The sequence below is a fragment of the Plectropomus leopardus genome, chromosome 5 (genome assembly GCF_008729295.1).
Source record: "Plectropomus leopardus isolate mb chromosome 5, YSFRI_Pleo_2.0, whole genome shotgun sequence".
NCBI classification, from domain to species: domain Eukaryota; kingdom Metazoa; phylum Chordata; class Actinopteri; order Perciformes; family Serranidae; genus Plectropomus; species Plectropomus leopardus.
In genome coordinates, this window is record NC_056467.1 from 935,094 (window position 1) to 950,306 (window position 15,213).

A 15,213-nucleotide genomic window follows, 5' to 3' on the forward strand; every position below is an offset into this window, starting at 1 on the left:
TACATGTACTAACTCCTAACCTGTATATTCAAGGTTCCTTCCATATATTACAACTCTCACTCTACATATTCAGACTTTCACTCTATATATTCAAGGTTAAGTCCATATATTTAAATAATTTTGACTCTCACTATATATACATTGATGGTTTATTCAACATTAAAACTTTATTCTGTATATTCCAAGTTTCATCCTATATGTTCAAGGTTCATTTCATATATATAAACTTTCGTTCTATATATTCTGACTCTAATTTTATACATTAAGAGTTTATTCCATATACTCAAAACTTTTATTCTACATATTCCGATTTGCACTATATATATTAATGGTTTATTCAATATTAGAACTTTTATTCTGCATATTTCAACTTTCATTCTATATATTCAAGGTTTTTTCCATATATTGAAACTGTTATTGTGTTTATTGTATTGTGTGTCTATATATTCACGGTTAATTCTATGTATCAAAATTACACACACACACACACACACACACACACACACACACACACATATAGATAGATAGATAGATAACTGAATATAGATATTTAGATATATATATAATATAATATATTCTGACTTTCTCTCCATGTATTCAGCTTTCATTTCATATATTTCGACTTTCATCCCACAGACTCAAATTTTACATATAGAATATATATGTAGGCCCATGTAAGAATTTCCTAAACCGAATGCCATATATATCTTTATATACACACTCACACACACACACACTCACACACACACACAGTGGAATATGAACTTACCTCTATGTCTGTTGGTGGTTTTGTCAAACATTAGCATCGCATCTTCTACCTGAAGGAAGAAAATAAAAACAATCATTAGACTTTGATTATGAAACGCACACACACAGTACAAAAAAAAAAAAGAAACTTTGCTGCTTTGTGGGCAAATCATTAAAATCAATGAGCAACTAAACCAGACATGGCCCAAAACTCAAAAACATTGGTAAAAAGTTTCAAAAACTTTACTTGAAAATAAGCATATATAAATAAATAAAAATACAAAACACACAAGCAAAATGTGCAGCATGTATTCTATATATTTTATTTATTTATTTATTTATTTTCTATAACTATTATTTCTTTCCAATTATCACAGTGTAGAATATGTCAATACTAAGCAACACTTTTTTTTTTAAACCAGCAAGTTTTCTGAAAGTAAAAATATGTTGCGGTGTTCCACAGGCAGTTAACTGGGTCAACTTTCGTTTTAAATCTTTATAAATTATTTACCGTATGTTGTTGCAAATTTGATAAATTTAATGTTTAATGTTAACACTACACGCACTCGTATCACTTTGCACACAAAATGCACTTTTCAAAATCAGGCTTTAACAATATTATACATCAATATGATTTTCTCAAACATATTATTATTTTTTCAGAATTTTTTCAACCCTTAAATGCCAGGGTCTTTGTTATGATGCCACTGTGTTTTTTAGACAGAAAAAAATTAATATTTCTGAATACACTACAGAGAAAGTAGTTTTTTTTTATCTCTTCTTTTTTTATCACTGGCTCATCGTGGGATCACTCCAACCTGGATCACAGCAGCAAAGTCACAAAAAACAACAGCTTTTTACTTTGTTTTTCCCTGCGACCAAACAGAAAAGCCTCAGTCCCACCAGATCTGCCACGGAAAACACAATGATTGATTGCAGTAGATGATGAATATCTGAAAACACCTGGAATGAAAATCGCCTGGAAAATAGTCTGGCCCGAACATGCCTACGATTTAATGAATGCAATCTCTGTCATCTCTGTCAAAGCTGGCAGCTCTGACTCACAGCCACAGCTGGAGTTTCAGACGCGTGACATCGACTGGAGAAATTAACTGTCAGTCCACTCCACTGAATTACAAATTCTGAATTTTTTCAGTGCAGATTAGACACTTTCGTCGAGATGAATGACAGCCTGAAGTGGGCCCGAGTCTGCGGCACAGAACGAAACCTGCCCGCTTTCCCTCCTCTGATACGGATAATGTTAGAAAAAACATCCATATTGTGAGTTTGTGAGAGACAGAAATGTGGAGGGCAGAGACACACGGGTGGATTGTGGCTCCGAAGGCACGACAGCGCTGTTGCACGTCGGCCGCAGCCCGGGAAATGTTCATATTCCCAGTGACTGATGCCAAATCTTTGTGTGTGCACAAAGGCAGAACAAAAGAGCTTTATTAGTCGGAGCGTGAATTCAAAAAGTAGAAGTGGGATGCGAGACGCGAGTCAACAGGCGGGCTCCAGCTCTCGCACAGAGGAGGGTAAACGAAAACAAAGACGCGGAGCGACGCAGGGCGAGGGATGACGCGCTGACGGGAGGGAGACGCATCACATCGCCTCTCTGCTCTCCGTCTGCCTCGTGTTGTTGCTCTGATTTGAAAGAGTTTGATGATCAGAAGGCTCACGTCTCACGGGTGGTCTGTCTCAAGAGAAAGTGTCTGAAATCATAAAGCAAATATATAAAACGACGGAGGCAGAAAAATCCTCCGACTGAGAGCTAGAAGGAATTTCTCAACGTCAGGGACACGCAGCCTGCTTTGCCTGGGGGACACTTTTGTAAAAAACAGGAGTTCAGGGGCCAAATGCAGCAGGACCATATATGGTTCTAGGATGTTAGGACACATCCGAGTTTTAACGACATTCTCAGGATTTTTGAATATTTCTAGGACTTTAAGGACATTCTTCTGATTTTAGGACATTTCTCAGAATTTAGGATGTTTATTGGATTTTAGGACATCTCTAGGATTTTTAAGACATTTCTTAGATTTAAGAGCATTTCAAGCATTTTAGGACAGTTCTTGGATTTTTGGACATTTCTCAGATTTTGGAATGTTTCTCAGATTTTAAGACATTTGCAGGATGTTTTTAGGATATTTCTAGGACTTTAAGGACATTCTTTTTTTTTATTAGGACGTTTCTTGGATATGAGGATATTTCTAGCGTTTGAGGACATTTTTAAGAATTTAGGACGTTTCTCAGATTTTGGGACGTTTCTCCAATTTTAGGACATTTCTGGGATGATTTCTGGGACTTGAGGGCCATTTGCCAGATTTAAGGACGTTTCGAGGATATGAAGACATTTTTTAGGATTTTAGGATATTTCTCAAAATTCTGAACAATTTTCTGAGTTTAGGACAATTAGGAGAATTATAGGATTTTTGTAGGATTATACAACATTTCTAGGACTTTAAGGACATTCTTCTGATTTTAAGACTTTTTTTTAGGATATGAGGACATTTCTAGGATGTTTCTTAGATTTTTGAACATTTGTAGGACATTAAGGACATTCCTTGGATTTTGGGATTTTAGGACATTTGTAGGATTTTAGGACATTAGGGTCTTAACCTCTGTCTGGGGGTGTGGGGGATCCTCCAATGACATCTTATGGATACTAAAAGTACAAAAATAATTCCCAGTGTCAATCATTTTTTTATTGTGGATTAGAAAATGTTAGGGGGGTCAGATTTGGCCCGCAGGCCATATGTTGAGTATCACTGCTGCATATGGATCCACCTTTTCTAAAACGCTGCATCATTTCCGTGGAAACCTTGTGTCAGCTGCCACTAGCACGGGTTATTAGCCAATATCTGTAAATATGAAATGACGAGATAAGAGAGCGCGGCAGATAAGGAAAAACCCACTGAGCCTTTGAGAAACAGCCTATCTAAACTTCCCATGCCTCTGCTTACTGCTTTATCCCAGTCCTCCTCTGAAGAGGAACTTTTCTTAAATGCCAGCTTTATTTCAACCAAGACGGGCTACGGTGATAAGAGTTCTCTCTTTTAAAGGGGTCCTGGGTATCACCTACTGAAAGAAAATAGTCCCGAGCTTTTCAGTCGCCAGCCGATACCCCAGGAGGTGGTTTTCAAACCGCAGTTTTACTCACTTCTTAAAAATCCTTAGTAATGGAGCTCAAAAATCTTCACACAGACGTTTGGTGTTAAATCAGTCCAGACACTAAAAGAAAATGTTGGCGTTGAACATTTCAGCAACAAATGCTTTATGTCACATTTGCACGTTTCATATGCGTCATATCAACAAAAGTGATAAAGTTTATCATCCAGGAGACACGGGAGCAAAGCTGCAGACCGCTGATCCAGACCAGCAACAAAACCGAGCTGTTTGCTGCTGAACTGGAAACAGAAAAAAGCCACCAGCCCACCAAACTTTATTGAACACTGTGACGACACATTTACATTTGTAAAAAAATGAAATGTCATTGAGAGGAGATATTGATGTCTTGTATCTGGCATGGCAACCCTTTATAAAGTATTATAAGTATTTCAATGAGACAAACCCACGACCGATTATTAATGACACTGTAATCACTATGATGACTTCTCTGACATCCCTTTGTCAAAGTTTATTGACTTATTTTATTCTTATTATCTTATTATATTATAGTCTTATTTTTTTATTTTTCTTTTATTTATTATTATTATTATTATTATTATTAATTTTACTAAATTGTTTTGCTTTGCTTGTTTGTCTGGGGTTTTCTTACTGAATGTGTATACATGAATGTGAATATGCTATTTGCACTTAAGATTTGTTGTGGTTTTTTGGATTTGTTCAGAAGAAAATGTTGTGTGGGTATTCTAAAAAAAAAATAAATAAACAAAACTAAAATAAAGATGTTTCACCTTTGCAGACAATAAAGCTCGAATCTACTCACTGGCACGTTAATAAAAATAAATGATTGAATAATAACAATAATAATAATTAAATGTATTTAGAGCACTTTTCATACATGGGATGCAGCTCAAAGTGCGTCACAATAAAAAAACAACACAAAAAAACAAGATTAGACAATCAAAATATATATATTCAGAATTATTATACTTATATATTTTTACACATCTTTCCTTGGTTGTTTCTTGTACTTTTCTTTTTTGACATTTGTGTGTGTGTGATTTTTTTTTTGTTGTTGTTTGTTTCGGTAATTTTCTTTTCACTAATTTCGTGGTAATTTTTGGGTTGTTTCTTCTTTAATTACTAATTGCCTTCTTCTCGTGTTTGAGAGGAATCAGGAAATCAAGAGCTTATCAATAATCGAAACAATTTTAAATAAAAGCATGACTGTGTTTTAATCGATTTTAATTAAAATACGTTGGATGGATACGTTTTTTATCTTCTTGGTCACACAGGAGCGGCCGTACCTTTGCAATGTTTGTTAAATGTTCCTTAAATGACCCAGACTGCTACTCTACACAAAACAAAGAGATAAAACTGCTTCATTTCAAATCTAGCAGACTGAGTTTGTTCCACAGAAGCCTGAAACTGAGCCCGATCCTTCCTGAGTCCTCTTGGAGGACCAGTTGCACCTGACTGTCTCCCTGTGCAGCTGCCAACCCCGAGAGACTTTCTGCCGAAAACAAGCTATTCTCCGGGGAGAGCCCGGCTTATCCCAGCTGTCAGTCACCATTATAGCTGCGATGAAGAGCACAACAGCAGGTGCAGAGGAGAAGCTCTCAGCTCCACATCGGCGCCAACACACATCAGAACCTGGATCAGCCGTCAGAGCGCCGCCTCTTTGCAGCAGTCGAAGGTTCAGAATGTGATAAGAATATAGAAACCGTGTAAATATCCACAACAATGTCACTTAATATGTACAACAATCAGCAATTCCTGGTTCTAAAAACGTTCAGAGAATGCTACAATGCAACCAATGCATCGTCAGGTTTTCAGTTTCCTATCAGTTTCTAGAACATTCTTCTTAAAGTTAAGATCAAATTCTCTATAAACATCAAAATGTTTTTTATTGTTAACATATCACATTACACTTTCATAAAAAACTGTTCTGTAATCTCAGGCCGCAGTAACATTTCCTGAATGTTGCTTTGAAAATGTCACCAAAACATCCTCACAACGTTGCAGCATTTAATCTTGTTAAAGTCTTAAAACGTTCTTTGGACATTAGATTGAAACGTTTTCTTTAAAACATTTTCACAACTTGTAGGTAACGTTAGCTAAGTGTGAACGTTCCCTGCCAGCTGGGGAATGATTTGGCAACCCAACGAGGAGAAAAATGGATGCAGAAAGACGGACATTTTAAAATAGGATGTCGAGTGACGTAAAAGTCGCGTCGCATTTCAGAAAATCAGATCTGATTCTGAACTGCATATGAAAGTGGCCCAAATCAGACTTGAAAAGATCCGATTTCATGTGATTTGTGTTGTTCACACTTTCATCAAACAATCACATCTGGGTCACATGGGGTGAAAATTCAGATTTGGGCCGCGGACTGTGTGGATGTAGCTAAAGAGGCTGTTACGTTCAGTCTGCAGGGAAATCAGAGTTGTTTCTTAAATCAGACCCTGAAGACAGACTGTCCGCACCGTCATCATCAAGACATGAGATCAGATTTGCTGCGTCCGCACATCAGCGCTCTGGACTGACCTATCAGCATGGGTTGCTGTGGTAACGACGTAGGCGTCAGTACATGTGCGCTGGTGACGCAGATTAACAACACGGAAGTATGAGCAGCGGAAAAATGGAGATACAACATCTCGCCATGCAAATACTTGTCATGTCGTGGTGCTGAACTCCTCCGCCGAGCGAGAGTTTGGCGACATCCACGAAGCACTGACTGGCGGAAACACGTCGTCCTCGGTGGTGTGCCAAGTTTCGAATGTGCTGCGGGATGTCTGACAGTCTCAATGACCAGCTGATATCCGATTTGAATGACCGGAGCGTCCGAACTGCAGACGCATCTGTAGAAATCATGTGTTTATCTGCTGTCCAGACTTCATAAAATGAATCTGAATATGACAAAAATCAGATTTGGGATGGCAGTCTGAACAAAGCCTGAGAGCAGAGGAGGAGCTCAGGTGCTCCCTGCAAACATCCGTTATACCACAGAGAAGACACAACAGCTGAGGACAGCTGATTTCCAAATTAACCTGTGTGTGTGTGTGTGTGTGTGTGTGTGTGTGTGTGTGTCTGAATAATAAAAAATCAAATACACGAGAAGATGCACGAGACGCGTGAACATGCTCTCTCAGCTTATATAAACTCTGATGTGCATAAGAAAAATAATTGCGGAGCGTGCGACAGATTGGCAGCTGCAGGCCGTGAGGTAAACCTCAAGAAAAAACCTGCTGATATCTGATCTGATTACCGTCTCCGAGCTTTCTGTATTACACTCGAGCAGAAAACCAGGAACACTCAAGACTGAGATTAATTCTGTACAAAGTTCGGACTCGAGACTTTCCGGTTGCTGGAACCTAAACACCAGAAGTATATTGGCGGTGAACCGGAGATTATTGCCCCGTCTGATTGTTTCTGACATTTTCGCATAGAGCTCCTTTGGTTAACGAACAAAATTCCACCGGGTCCGTCAACGCCACGTTACAACCACGACACGGCCTCCAAAGCCAATCGCGGACGTTTTAGACAATGCTCGTGATTCCACCGGGCGCTTTGCAGCGTCTCAGCAGCGCCCCAGACGTGGCTCCCGGCTCTGCTTCACTGAAATAAGCGCCATTGAGTCTATTTTTGGCCGGAGACTTACAGCAGCTGCGTCAAACACCTCTGTGGTTTTTTCGCTCGTTCTCATTGAAAAACGCTGCTGTGAGAAGTTTAAAAAGGTGGGAGACTCCCTTCAACTCGTGTCAGCTGAACATGTATCTTTTTCCAAACCAGCATCTTGTCTCCGCCGTCAGTGGACCGACTCCGGCTTTCACCACCTATTTGTAGCAGAATGACCACAATGCATCACTGCAGCTCAGTGTCACGGTCCCCTTCCATCCGGCAGCACTATCGCCTCCACATCTCTCCTCTTCCATTGCCCCATCTCGCCATTCCACCTCTGCGACGCCCCTCTCCTCCCCCCGCAGCCCCCAACATCATTTCATCTCTTTCTCCAGCAGCCTATCTCGCCGCCTCTTTCTCTCGCTGACAGTCCCATGCCGTCATGCGCTCCCCTCTCTGGACTGAGCCAGATAAGCAGGTAATTCATCATTGCAGTGAAGGGTACACACATGTACTCACTCACACACACAAGCACACACACACACACACACACGCACACACACACACACTGGGCGGCTCTTATCAGTGCTTCACAAGGATTGCGGCGAGCTCATGCCGGGTCTCTGTCTGAAAGTGACCCGCAGCCTCTGAGCACCAAATTACCATGACAACATTCAAATTATCCCCGGCGAATGACAAGAGACAAATTAATATATTTCCCATCATCCCTCAGTGCCCACAGCCCTCAATTTGTGCTTCTATTATTTGGAAGGGAGAAAGAATGGTTTAACCAAACCCGGGGTGTGTAAGGAAGGCCTTTATAAATGCAAATTACCCCGGCTGCTTTTCTCCGCTGAGAACAATGCTGAAAAATAGCAGGTTGGCCTGTTAAAAGTGATACCAACTCCACTTCATTTCTCCCTTTCTGCCGCTTCTTTTTTTTTTATTTACAACGCACAAAAAAGCCTGAGAACGGCAAATTCAATTCAAGCGGCACAATAAAACACAATCACGGCAGAATGTGGCATATTCCAGCTGACAGATTCATAAAAGTGTCGCTGGTATAATTGAGTCACGAATGAAGAGGAAATGATGATGAAGATGGCGATGATGATTATGGCTGGGTGGCGCTGTCAAGAGGAGCGATTGTGGAGGAGAAAGAGAGGAAGCTGTTATGCCTCCGCTCGCCTTTCACGGTAACCGAAAGCCTCGGCAGACACGAGATGTTCAACAATTTTAAATTACAATTTAAAACCGTTTTACGGCAAAGAAAGATATCAATCGTGCATCTGCAAGCTTTTGAGAGAAAGACGTCATGGAGCAGAAAAACAGATCAAATTTGTTTTGTTCTTCAGTCACAGAGTCACTTCAGTTCAGCTTCACCGGTTCGTTTGCAGCTTTGACCAGTCCGCACCCAAATTCATTCAAAACTAACATATTTTAAACAAAGACGCAGTCCTGAGCGGAGCGGTCTCGTAAGGAGGAGGTTCAGGTGGTGAATGGGTCACAAAAAAAATTTCCCCGGAAACACGTGTTGAAAACCGCGTGAATTCATGTCAAAGTCCTGGTAAGGTCGGCACTTTCTCAGTCTGAACTCGTCACATCGCGACGGTTCGTGCTGTTCAGGACCGTGCTGCTTCATCCCTCCGTGTGCATTTGTTGACATCACGGTAACGACATCCCTGACGCAGAGGGATACCTAAAAGGTCACGGATAGACGTGGAGAGCGTATCGTTTTAAACCTAACCGACAGAACTCTACGTTAATAACGTAACTGTACATTAACATCAATCGCAAAAATACATACAAACTTTGTATCTATGTAAATTAATAGATTATAGTTCAAAGAAATAACTGAGTTTAAATAGTGAAACAGTCATTTAATGACTTTATACACATATATAAACATATAAATATAAAGAAAGCCACAAAAATTGACCTAAAATGACTTCTGTCAGCATTTAGCGGCTGATGGGAAAAGGGATGAAGGTGGAGTCACATCTGTGACTCTCTGACAAAACTGGAACGGGATTTTTTATGTTGTTGGGTTAAAGTGATGAGACCATAAAACAATATGAATTACATCAAGAAATACAACATCATTTGTCAAAAACCTGAGTGTATTTGCTGCACGGTTCTATTTTGGGGGTAAATGGAGGGTGAGTGGGTAACTTGGGTTGAGAACTTTAGTTGCACAGCAGGGAGCAACAAAGGCTGATCTGCAGGGGGCTGATACACTGCAGGCACCCTGTCAGTCACAGCGCTGCACGGCACGTTCACACACACACACACGTGCACGCACACACACACACACACACACTCAGGGAGTTCAGGGGAAACACATAACTCACATGCTGACAGTAACATTGTACAGAGCAGAGCAGGTATCAGAGGGAAAAAATGATAATTTGTTTGCAAAAAATGTATAAATTGTGTCTCCAAATGAACAATTCAAGAGCTCAAATTCTTTAATTTGTGTACACGGGTGACAGGGGTGACAGTGATTAATTATTTATCTATTTATTCATTTCAGACTGCTTCTGTCCAAATTCAAATAAGAGCTGCATAAAGTCCAAGCTGTTTATTTAGTTGATCCATTGGACATCTGCTTATTTTGCATCAACAGGCGACACGACGGCCGTGTGTTCGCAGCCAAAACTGGCCGTTATTATCCATGAAGCCTGAAATCTGTGTAAGTAAAGTGTGCTGAGTGGAGAAATGTAATGAATGAATGAATGAATGATCATTTTATTGTATGAATATGACGGGATGGATACATAACAACTTGCAAACTCAGGTCCTGCTGCTGTCGTAACTTTTCCTTTAGAAATTTACGCAAAAACGACGTTTTTGAGATGTCGATATCTTTGCAGACGCACCGTATGAACACACACTGATGCACAAACTGCTCCTCGTTCAGGGAGAATGAACCACGCAGCAGCTGATGGAGGCTGATAAATACGTCACCGATGATCTGGTGGAGCATTAAACCTCTGAGAGCGTCTCGTTCGACGGTTTCCACCAACCCTCCAACACACGTGGATATAAACACATCGCCCGCTGCAGAAATCCTCAATTAAGAAGCAGCCGCAGGTCCAAGTCTGACACGTTACAGTCACTATGCCATGACTAATGCTTTATGAAGTGACAGATTGCTCATTTCTCAGGTTTGTCATTGAAACTTGGAGGTGACTCGGTATTTATCGGCGTTCAGCCGGATCGATGAACAGAGAACGAGAGCCAGAGGCGTTCTTCACTCTTCTGTTTCCCTTTTTTAAATTCTCCTTTCAGTGCAAACAATTAAAAACAGCACAAACACTTTGGAAAGTACCCTCTTACATCTGCTGTGTTCAATATTTCTAAAGTTTAAAGAGCAAATGAGGAACCATATTTGAAATTCATACTTGTAAGATGCTTTGCATCCTGGGAATTTGTAGCTTTTGCTGCAAAATAAATCAAAGAGTTTCGGAAATTTTCAGTTCATACATGCATACATACATTTATCACATCGTTTATTTTTGTTGAAAGTTATGTCAAATGTATTTTCTAAATATTTTACTTTGTGTGGACTTAAATATGAAATATATGTTTTTTGATATTTTACTTTGTTTGGACAGAAATGTTTAACTCATTGAGTGCCAGCCCTGTCATATAATGGAAAGTGGCTCGTGCCAGCTTTTCTGGCCATTTTGAGTCATCTTTCAAGACCCACAGAATATTTTGTAAAAAGACTCTGAAAACACTGAATAGCTCAAATGAAAGAAGAAATTCTCCTTTTCGTCATGGAAAAAACTTTTGTTTGCACCTTGTTCTATTCTTGATTTATCTGAAGTTAAATAGAGGCTAGTTTCATCAAAAAGACCAAAAACAGTGATTTGAATGTTATAATTTTGCCTTCAATGACATAAAAGACATCTGAAAAATGTATTACAAATGTGTGTAAATGTGTGTAAATGTGTAAATATGCAAAGTACAACACAATGTAACAAATCATGGCCCCAGTTCAGAGAGAGAAAACCCACAAAATAGAACCGGAGTCTTTTTCCATTATTCCGTATTCGGGCGACCGGGCCTGCTTTACACTAAATCTTCTCTAATTTTTTCAAAGTAAAGACTTCAGACCCCGCAGGGCATGGGGGGGGGGGGGTTTACTTAATGTGGACCTAAATAAATGACCTTGTTAACTGTATCAGTGACATTCCTCACCGATGACCCAAAACTTTTTACAGCTAAACAAAGATAATAAGATTGAGATCTTTGCATCAGGCGCCAGAAATCAGAAACAGGACATCCGATCAAATCTCGCCGTCTCAGAAACAACGTGAGCAGGTGAGACCTTTAGGTGTTATTTTGGACTCAGAACTCAATCGCCACATTTTAAGTTTAACTAGGAAAACATTTTATTACCTAAAAAAAACACGTCTCAAGTCAGATCCATCTTATCTCAGAAAAAAACGGTTCATGCATTCATCTCCTCGAGGTTAGACTGCTGTCATGCAAAAAGAAAAAATTTTAGGATGAATCCAGCTCATCCAAACTGCTGCAGCCAGAGTAGTTAAATACGTACCTTTACTCTGAAAGAGTTTGGCTTCTGCCTGACTGACACACACTTTGGGAATCTGGCTCAATCTTTAAACTGAGAAGGGCACCGGTGTCAAAGCAATAAACAAAACCTTTGGCTCGCGTGTCTTATTATAATTTGGCTCCCATCACGGCTGATTATTAGTTTGACGATAACAGGTGTGCTGAGGAGACTGATGAGACGCTGAGAGGTGAGGAAAGCGGCTGACGCGTGTCACATTTCAGCCCTGCTGTCTGCCGCCGTGGCGCCGGGCTAATTGGCTAGCGGCTTCAAGTTGCTGCATAAACTCAGTGTGAAGGACGAAAAGCATCACACAAAAACCAAAGTTACCAAAATTAACAAACTCCACTGAAGTCAGTTTAATCAAACTCTCTTCAGACAACCATTATACAACAGTGTGCTCCCACCAACAACCTGACTGAGTGCTGATATACAGAATAACAGTATATTTTTAATTTTTTTTCTTTTAGGTATTTATATATAGATAAATACTTAAAAAGATTCGGGGCCCTAAAGAAACCAATAGTACAGTTTATATTGTAACAGCACTCTCTGGAGGCCACGTTGAGTCCCTTTTTCTTTTTTTTCTGTCATTTTACAATCTAGAAAAAATTTGATTCCCAGCTGAAGCAACACGGTACGTTAATCGAACTCTACCCTGACATTTATTTATTTATAACTTCCTTAAATTATATTTACATGATTAGATTGAGGTGCGTATGGTAAATATCAGGGCATAAATTGGGAATCTTCAGGTTTAAAATTAACTCTTTTTTTAAATTAATTTATTTTTTAAAGGGATTAGGATTTGATAAGTATTCACTTCTTTCTTCTCCCTTTCAGACATGAAATACTTTTCTGAATATGTCCAGTAGACACTCAGGTGTTTTCTGGCTGATATTTTATTTTGTTGTCCTGTGTTATTTGGCATGTTGGAAATAAAGATCTAAGTAACTAATGAGTTTAGTCTTTTTCTATAAAAAAAAAACATTTTTAACATCACTTTTGGCATCATTATGTGTAGCATATAGGGTTAATCATATAAATGCATCTTCTTGTTTTAAGTTGTTTGAATTAAATAGTTTTGTTTTTTTTAAGCAGTGTGCTGTAATGTGCTGCCCATTTTTATTTTACACAGCGAGAAAAAAAATCTGTCCACAGACAGATAAACAAACACCTGGCACGGTACTCAAAACTTCTTCTGTGGTAGTTTCCGCTACAACAGATGTTTCCAGGATCACACTCTGCCATGATGATGCGCACGCACACACACACACACACACACACACACACACACACACACACACACACACACACACACACACACACACACACACACACACACAGGAGGTAAAAAACAATACCTGTCCTGCTGTTACGGCTGCTAGTAAATTGTTGGTGGCAGGTGAGGGTTGAAATCAGAGAAAGAGTAATGTCAGAGAGACATTGGGAGTCTCGCTGGTGTTCATACGATATCAGAAGCTGACAGTTTCCATTTGGGTTGAACACACGCGTGCTTTGATGAACTGATGCATTAATGAAGAGCTGTGTTTGGCTGCAGCAGTTTTATGTAGAAATGATCTGTGTGGTGACAGAAACATCCGTCTGATCTGTTCACATGAACCAACAGCAGCCATGACACACACACACACACACACACACACACACACACACAAAAAAAAATCCAACCCCTTCCCCTAAAAATTACTGTTGTATATTACTAAACTGTTTTAATAACGCCATTGTGGACTGAATCGCTGCCTGGATGCCTCAGCTGTTTGATCCGTGATGATGAAATGCTGTGGCTGTCAAACACTCAGCTGTTCTTCAGCCAAAGCCGTACACTGCATTTGGTTCTCCCCGGTGCTATTCTTATTATCATTGGCTGTTCGTGTTGTCCGTCAAAACATGGCTGGCATTCGTTCTATCGGCATTTGCAGTGGAAGCACATACGGTAGTTAAACACTCGGCTGTATTCTAGAGTCATAGTCATTCGCTGCATTACAAGATTTCTCAAACCTTCTGCTGTCGCACTACTGTGGCGTGAGATTTACCTCGATGTCATGAGAGCATGGGACAAAACCCAAAAGCGTGACACTCACGCCAGATGCATGAGAGTTGGCAGCCCCAGTGGGTAAAGTGTTATCAGTATTTTTAAATAACCAAAATAACTGACATACGCAAGATTACATCGGTCAGAGGTTCTGAATGTTGGCTTCGATTATTTTGGATTAATTGCCCAGCCCTATCAGTGAGTCTGCAGTGCACAGCAGATTTAACTTAAATTTAAATCAATAGTGTGACAATATTACAGTCTGACAACGGAGTCATTGTTAATACCAAGAATGGCACAATGACTAATATTGTGCGACAGTTACAGTAACATCCACCTCCATCAGGTTTGTTGTGATGATGCTTTGCAGCTCTCCTGTGTGCACGCTCACCTGATGTAAAGGAGGGAGGGCTGTGAAGACACATGTGACTACATCCCCAGAGAATCGCCCTTTTTTAAGCTTCGCTGGCAGCTGCTTCAAAGCTATAAATGTCAGCTGTTGGTATTTATATTTGGTAGCCGAGGCAACGTTTACAGGTTAGTGGTGAGAGACCTGCAGCTGACAGCGTCGCCCAGGAGAGACGAGGACGAGGTGGAAAGCTGCTGCTACTCACCAACAATTACAAGCAGCGGTGATATTTGGAGGAAGCAGACCTTCTCGTGCCCTTATGGGCTCGTCAACATCAGCTCACCGGACGTACGTCAGTGAACGAAGCGCACGCCTACAGACGGACGACTACTCACAAGTAGCTCCAAACTAGAGCAGTCAAGTTGCATTTACAATTTATGTCCATTTCTATGAAAACACGGATACTTCAAATACATCTTGAACTGTTGGAATAAATGGATTAATAAGAATTCTTAACTCTTATTTAGCTTTGCTAATTTTCTTTCCTTTTTTATTCTTTTTTGTCTTCTGCTTGTAGGCTAATTTTATCATTATTATTATTATTATTATTATTGCAATTTTTATTGTAATTATTTCATTTTCTTTCTCACCTGTTTGCTAATTAAAAAAAAAGTGGGAATTTAAAATGTGGAGAATATAGAGCCAATGTAAATTTATGTTAATTCCTACAATAAA

At 39.8% G+C, this 15,213-nt stretch overlaps 1 protein-coding gene across 1 annotated transcript in view; it reads right to left on the reverse strand.

Moving 5' to 3' along the window:
* The window catches only part of LOC121943362 (RNA-binding protein Musashi homolog 2-like), a 95,829-nt gene that overhangs the window by 53,474 nt on the left and 27,142 nt on the right, over positions 1-15,213 (reverse strand). Inside the window, exon 3 of the mRNA XM_042486885.1 lies at positions 770-818. Coding sequence (XP_042342819.1) covers positions 770-818 — 49 coding nt within the window. The remainder of the gene's footprint in view (positions 1-769; positions 819-15,213) is intronic.